General features: G+C 37.0%; 1 protein-coding gene across 5 annotated transcripts in view; it reads left to right on the forward strand.

Moving 5' to 3' along the window:
• The window catches only part of LOC106873227 (solute carrier family 22 member 6-A), a 31,808-nt gene extending 26,189 nt beyond the window's left edge, over positions 1–5,619 (forward strand). For 4 of the 5 annotated variants that reach the window (XR_016243871.1, XM_014920495.3, XM_089361177.1 and 1 more), the window contains one exon: positions 5,333–5,619. Coding sequence is in view for 4 of the 5 variants with exons in the window: in XM_014920495.3 (XP_014775981.2) it covers positions 5,333–5,536 (204 nt within the window). In the remaining variant the exon portion in view is untranslated. The remainder of the gene's footprint in view (positions 1–5,332) is intronic. The other variant, XM_089361179.1, reaches the window with a different exon arrangement.
• The last annotated feature ends 2,704 nt before the right edge of the window (positions 5,620–8,323 follow it).

Raw genomic sequence — 8,323 nt, forward strand, 5'->3', positions numbered from 1 at the left:
GAAACTGTTTTGACCACCCACTTCTCTCATTCTTTAACCTCCCTCAATACCTAGCATAAAATTGCCCCCCACCCCCACCACTTTCCTTGCAGTTTGAAGTCTTACACACTGGGGCACAATGCAGTCCTTGGACCAATGACATCCTGACAAACTATCCAAGCCATGCCAGCATGAAACAAACACGAATGTTAAATTATGATGATGACGTATATGTTTGTGGGTGTGTATATTATATATATATATATATATATATATATGTGTGTGTGTGTGTGTGTGTGTATGTATATATATATGTTTGTGTGTGTATATTATATATATATATATATATATATACACATACACACACATATATATATATATATATATATATATATATAGTCTTTTACTCTCTAATTCTTATATTTACTTCAGTCACATGACTACGGCCATGCTGGAGCACCGCCTTGAGTCGAACAAATCGACGCCAGTGCTTATTCTTTGTAAGCCTAATACTTATTCTATTAGTCTCTTTTACCAAACCGCTAAGTTATGAGGACGTAAACACACCAGCACTGGTTGTCAAGCAATGGTGGGAGAACAAACACAGACACACAGACATATGCATATATACATACATACATACATACATATATATGTATATATATATATATATATATATATATTGCTTAATAAAGAGAATGAATGGGAGAAAGAGAGCCTGCCGTATGTCGACCCAATAGAGGGACCAGCTATCCGAGTTGATAGTACCAGGGTAGATAAAGCAATTAAGAGTATGAAGACCGGGAAAGCCCCCGGCCCATCAGGAATCACTGCAGAGATGCTCAAAATATCTGGCAGTGTTGGCTATAGCCTAGTCACCCGTATTACGAACCAGGTGATACACGAAGGAGTCATACCCAATGACTGGTGTAGCAGCATCATAGTCAACTGCTACAAAGGTAAAGGGGACGCTTTAGATACAAATAATTACAGAGGCATCAAGCTGTTAGATCAGGTTATGAAAGTTACAGAGAGGGTCATAGCCCAACTAATTAGGGAGCGAATCAATTTAGATGAGATGCAGTTTGGGTTCGTGCCAGGTAAAAGCACTACTGATGCCTTATTTCTAGTGAGACAGTTGCAAGAGAAATACCTAGCTAAGGATAAACCTCTGTACCTGGCTTTCGTTGACATGGAGAAAGCCTTTGACAGGGTCCCCCGATCCCTTATCTGGTGGTCAATGAGGAAACTTGGGATAGAAGAATGGTTAGTGAGAGCTGTGCGAGCCATGTACAGAGATGCTGCCAGTAAGGTGAGGGTTGGAAATGAGTACAGCAATGAATTCCGGGTAGAGGTAGGGGTCCACCAAGGTTCCGTCCTCAGCCCCCTATTATTTACCATAGTCCTCCAGGCAATCACAGAGGAGTTCAAGACAGGTTGCCCCTGGGAGCTCCTCTATGCTGATGACCTTGCCCTAATTGCGGAGTCACTATCAGAACTAGAGGAGAACTTTCAGGTGTGGAAGCAAGGTCTAGAATTGAAGGGCCTTAGAGTCAACCTAGCTAAAACCAAAATCCTAATAAGTAGGAAGGTAGATAAAACACAAACCCCTTCAGGTAGATGGCCCTGCTCAGTATGTAGAAAAGGAGTAGGTAGTAACTCTATAAGATGTACCCGGTGCAAGCTATGGACACATAAGAGGTGCAGCAACATCAAAGGCAGGTTAACTAGCAAGTTAGTTTTTGTTTGTGGCAGATGTTCAGGTGCAATAAAGACTGCAAACAAACAGGAAACAACTTCTATCTCATTCCAGGGTGAAAAACTAGAGGTAGTCGATAGCTTCCGCTATCTGGGCGACCAAGTTAGTAGTGGGGGTGGGTGCACTGAAAGTGTAGCTGCTAGAATAAGAATAGCCTGGGCAAAGTTTAGAGAGCTCTTACCCCTGCTGGCGACAAAGGGACTCTCACTCAGAGTAAAAGGCAGACTGTATGACGCATGCGTACAAACAACCATGCTACATGGCAGTGAAACATGGGCTGTAACTGCTGAGGACATACGTAAGCTCGCAAGGAATGAAGCCAGTATGCTCCGTTGGATGTGTAATGTCAATGTGAATACCCGTCAGAGTGTAAGTATCTTGAGAGAAAAGCTGAACATTAGAAGCATCAGTTGTGGCGTGCAAGAGAGACGATTGCGCTGGTATGGACATGTGGTGAGAATGGAGGAGGATAGCTGCGTGAAAAAGTGCCACACCCTAACAGTTGAGGGAACCCGTGGAAGAGGTAGGCCCAGGAAGACCTGGGCTGAGGTGGTGAGGCAAGACCTTCGTACATTGGGCCTCACCGAGGCGATGACTACGGACCGAGACCTTTGGAAATGGGCTGTGCGTGAGAAGACCCGGCAAGCCAAGTAAGATCGTTGCCAGTGCCCCTGGACTGGTTCTTGTGCGGGTGGCACATGAGATGCACCATTTTGAGCGTGGCCGTTGCCAGTACCGCCTGACTGGCTCCTGTAGGATTTTCGAGCGAGATCGTTGCCAGTGCCCCTGGACTGGCTTGTGCGGGTGGCACATAAAAGACACCATTTCGAGCGTGGCCGTTTTCGTGCGGGTGACACGTAAAAGCACCCACTACACTCTGAGTGGTTGGCGTTAGGAAGGGCATCCAGCTGTAGAAACTCTGCCAAATCAGACTGGAGCCTGGTGTTGCCATCCGGTTTCACCAGTCCTCAGTCAAATCGTCCAACCCATGCTAGCATGGAAAGCGGACGTTAAACGATGATGATGATGATGATGATATATATATACATACATATACATATATATATATACGACAGACTTCTTTCAGTTTTTGTTTACCAAATCCCGAGGCTATAGTAGAAGACACGTTCGCCACTCTCTCCCTCCCTGATACACTCTCCTTCATCCTCACCTCAACACTTCCATTGGTCCAACCCTACGAAAGAATTATGAAAATAATATTCTTCATCTTCATAGGATATTTGAACTAGAACATGTAGCTTCATCAGAATGAATACAAAAGGAAGATGGAATTTGAAAGGAAACATAGCCTAGAGAAGAAGTCAGATGGCCTAATATATTAAAATCATACAATCATCCATCATAGGGCTTCGAAGTCAGTAGGCAAAAGAGTGATGTAGCAAAGGTCTAGGGAAAACTTTTTGGGGGATTATTTCCATATAAAGGGGGAACCAAGATGTTTTAAAAGTTGTGAAAAGAAATTAACAAAAAATAATACAAGAAAATTACTAACATGTCTATAAAAGAGCTCTTTTATAGATCTGAATGCAATATATAAATGGGCTGATGAGAATAATATGCAGTTCAATGCACAAAATTTCAAGCATTCTGCTACCAGTCCACAAACAAACTACAGCTGAAGTACATGAGACCAGAAGGCAATGTAATCCCAGATTTAGAGTCAGTGCATGACCTGGGAATCCACATGAGCAACAGTGTGCACATTGCACAGATGGCAACACTATGCAAACAGGTGGCAGGTTGGGTCCTCAGGTTCTTCAGGACTAGGAACAGAGACAGAATGTTTCTGCTTTGGAGAACTTTTGTCCTCAGTCGTCTCAACTACTGCACCCAACTGTGGTCCCCACAGAGTGTAAAACTGACTGTGAAACTAGAAGCGATCAAATGCTACTACACAAAAAAAAAAAAAAAAAAAAAAAAAAATAGACTCAGTAAAACACATTGGCTACTGGGAGAGGTTGAGGGAACTGGGACTCTAATCCCTGCAGAAGAGACATGAGTGATATACAGTGCTATACATATGGAAAATAATGGAGGGTCTAGCTCCAAATTTCGGAATCGAAATCTACAACAATCTCTGAAATGGATGGCACTGCACAGTACCATAGGTCCCATCTTCTCCATCAAGGATATGAAACCAATTTTGCAATAGCTTGGGATTCAAGGGACAACAAGTTTTTAATGCTGTACCACAGGGATCTGCAAGGCTTAGACATGGAAGTCTTCAAAAAACGTCTAGACAGTTTTTTATCAGCAACTCCAGATGAACCCACATCATGGCAGGAGGCACAAAGAAGTGCGGTAACTTTCAACTCACTACTTCACCAAAAGCAATACTGGAAAAATCCCTGGGTGCAGTAAAGGCAGTGCACCAGCATGGCCTCAGCTTGATGTATATATATATATATATATATATATATATATATATATATATATATATATACACATAAGTATAGATATGCATATAGATATACATACATGATTACATATATAAATATACAAAAATATGTATGCAAATACATGCTCACATAAATATAAGTATATACACGTATACATATACATCGATGTACGTATGTACATAAATATTAACATACACGTATACTTACATACACACACGTACATGTACACATATGCACACGTACAGATACATATGCATACCCACAATACACACATATACATAAGAATAAATATATAGTGACATATCTAGATCATAACATATATACACAAACAATTTTTAAAAGCTGCTGAGAGTGTATAATTTTAAAATTCGGATAAAAAGGCATTTACAAAATGCAGCACCATATAAGGAATTATCTATAAATTTAATGTAACAACTAAATAGGTTTGAAAAATACAATAAGATAAAATAATAAAATAATAAAAACAATAAAAATGAACCTTGGCAAAGCTTAAGCTTGAAAATAATATGTAAAATAGTTGAAGGTTTTCTTAAAGAATGAGTCGAAATATATTCAATATTGTTGTGATGCGAAATAACCATACACTACAAAGACAAATTCAAAAGTGGCAGTTGAAACTAATTTGAAAGTCAAAATATATTATCCATATAGGTTCCTAAGAATAACGGGTGGATAATCTAACAGATGGGAAATTTAGACAAAGATACAATACACAGAATATTCACATCTGAGTTTTCCTCATCAGTCAATGACCCAAAATATCCATACACACATCTGTATAGAAAAATCACTATTAATCCAAACAGGTGGGGGAATAGAAGAAATAAAGTTGAAAACGCACAAAGAATATATTAGAATTTAATTATATTTTAAAATATAGGAATACTGTTTACTTCTTTCACATTGGATTTTCAAAAGTGTAACGTGGGTGGCATTGTGTCAGGAATTGTGTCTATTCTAGCTGTTGTTATAAAAATAGTTTGTCTTTAAAGAAGGAATGTGACTCAGAATTCAAACATGGAATTGTGGACAGTAAATATGTTTGCATAGCAAACTTCTTACCCTACAACCACACCTGTGCAAGAATAGTTATGAAATAAATTAGTATTATTTTTAACAATTTAAATTTTATCCTTTTTTTTTTTTTTTTCAGAGTCGATTGGTTCCTTGGGCACCAGGTATTACCTTTGGTGTAATATGTCTCCTGATGAATATATTGATCAGATTTTTACCAGAAACATTAAACAAGCAACTACCTCAAACTGTAGAAGATGCCAAAATTAGAGAAAGGGAGGAAATGGAAAAAAGGATTGCTAAGAAACAAATAAAAAAACAAAATCACTTGTTTTTTTTCTAAAGGATACAGATGCAGTCCAGTATATTGGACAGCATCTGTATGTCAAAGGAGAAGTAATAAAATGGTTTTGTTTGTAAATCTGTCATTTGTGTTCTTTTAATCTTTTACTGGTTTCAGTCATTGGACTGTGGTCATATTGCTACAATTGTATATTTCGAGATACATCTTTTAAGTCAATTATAATAATCCCAGTAATTAGGAATTTATTTAAGCATTCTCACATAATTGTAAGCCCAAGTTCTCCTTGGAATAAAGGGAGCTAACTTGATACTTAAAGCTTTAGCGAATTTTTATTGAGTTACACCAACACACACACACACATACATATCATTGTCGTCATCATCATCATCAATTAACATTAAAAAAGTACCATATAGGATATCATTGGTCATAATAGATTCCAGGGTCCCATACCAAGGCCAGCAATCCACTAGTGGACTATGCTTAAAAGAAGCCTTCCAAATATTAATGCATAATTCACTGCAATTACTAAATAAATAACACAAAGCTTTTCTCACATGTTGTCATAGGTTCTATCATACCTTTAAATTCTTCCATAGGTCCAAATATAAACAAAATCAACATGCATAACATATCCATCCATGGTCGCTACAATATATATAACTTACCACTTGGATTATCCCAGAAATGGCTGTAAGACTTCAAATTCATCTTATCCTAATTAAATTATTCTATATATATATTCAAGAGGATGCTGAAAAGTTCCTGGCTTTAAGGGTATCATGAAAAGCCTGGTTGAAGGCCCAACCTTCCAAGTTCTTTTACTGGGCTCAGAGAGGAATATATTGAATAAAATCATAATTAACTAATCCTCCTGTATTTTCTTTTACCCAAAGCAGAAACTTTTCACCACCCCCTCGTATATAGTTGAGTGGATGACTGGGTGAGTGCTTGGATAGATGGACAGACATGCTTGTATGGAGGGTAGTCTGATAGATGGATAGACAGAATGATGGCTGGTCAGATAGACAGGCAGAGAAGCAAATGGCTATATGGATGAATGATGGATGGATAGATGGGCAGATGGACGGATGGATAAGAATATGTATCTGTTTAGGTTGAATCAGCTTTCTTTAACATTGTGTTGCAATCTCAAAAACAAAATTCAATACAAAGGAGAATGGCTCTGACTTAGCCACAATCTCTTAAACTATAGATCTGAAAAGCACGCAAATATGAAGCATTTTTAAATTCATAAAACACTATGCACTAACAAGTGAATGTTTATAATGTTGGGGATCATGAAACATAATATGTCTGTAGATATGTACATGCACATATGTTATAAATACTAATATACATACAAACATACACCTATGTATCACATACATAGGTGTATGCCTATACATACATATACATATACTTACATATGTGTGTGTGTATTTATATATATATATATATATATATATACACACACATACATACATGCACACATACATATGTATGAGTGAATATATGTATTTGTGTATGTATAAATATCATCTCTCTCCAGATTTCAAGTAGAAATGTTAAACAGTTAAATGACATAAACCACCAACCCAGCAGAAATGAACAATTCCCTAGTTATTGAGAATAACAAAACATAACCAAAGAGCAAAAAAACGAAGATGCTTAAGTGCATACACCTGGGTATATGAAACAGTTCTTATTCCTACTGATCTAAAAATTGGCAAACTACCATGTTGTCTACCCGAATGGAAAGAATTCATCATACACCATCTGCATTTGGATAAGAATACCATTCAATTATTAACTGCTATGAAACATTCAATAAGTCACAGCATTGAAATGAATAGGTTTTTAATAATTGATTTAACTTGATTTCCATTTTTCTTTTTTTTGTCTTTTTCCTTTTTTTTAATAATGTTGGATCGGAGCAGAAGAAAAAAAATCTTGCACAAGGAACTTGAGATTATTGCTTTTATATGGATTTGAAACAAGAACTTTGCAATCACTTAGATAAGAAGAGGGAGAAAAACACCATGCTTCAAAGAATAATTAAGAAAGAAAGAAAGTACATTTTATCTTTTACCTGTTTCAGTCATTGGACCGTGGCCATACTGGGGCACTGTCTCAAACGGTCTTAGTTGAACAGATCAACCTCAGTACCTACTTTTGAAAAGTCTGGTACTTACTTTATTGGTGTCTTTCATCGAACTGTTAAGTTATGAGGAGGCAAGCAGATTCCAGATGCAGAGCAGTGAGGATGGGGATAAACGCAGACAGAGAGATACACACAGATATTTAATTATTTATCTATTTACATATGTTATATATAAAAACACCCTTCACTCACAAATGACCATGGGATTGCCCCTAGAAAGTCTTTAACTTGAACATTAGCACCCCTTGTGAGCATTATGAGGTCACAAGAGGACACTATGGGGATAGGTGGTTAGCTTGGTATTTAGAAATATTCTGACTTTTGTTACAAATAAATAATTTAAAACATGTAGAATATTTATAGTTTAACTGCATTTTCAAAAAAAAAAAAAGAAAAAAACTTTATTGACATTAAAATATGAACAGGATATTTTGTTTGTTTTTTGTGAGCAAAACATGATTGAGGATACATCAAGGTTCAATATAATTTCATTATTAAAGTGTTCACCATAAAAATTTAGCATCAGTGGACACTGGTTGACAAAAATATCTGGGAAAAAGCACATGCTGGATGGAATTAAATGTCTGAGCAAAATAAACTTTCTGTTTAATTAAAATAATTAGATGTCTCTTCTTTTTTTCTTTTTTGAAAAAGATGAAATG

Source organism: Octopus bimaculoides, chromosome 12 (genome assembly GCF_046866305.1).
Source record: "Octopus bimaculoides isolate indiv1 chromosome 12, ASM4686630v1, whole genome shotgun sequence".
NCBI lineage: Eukaryota > Metazoa > Mollusca > Cephalopoda > Octopoda > Octopodidae > Octopus > Octopus bimaculoides.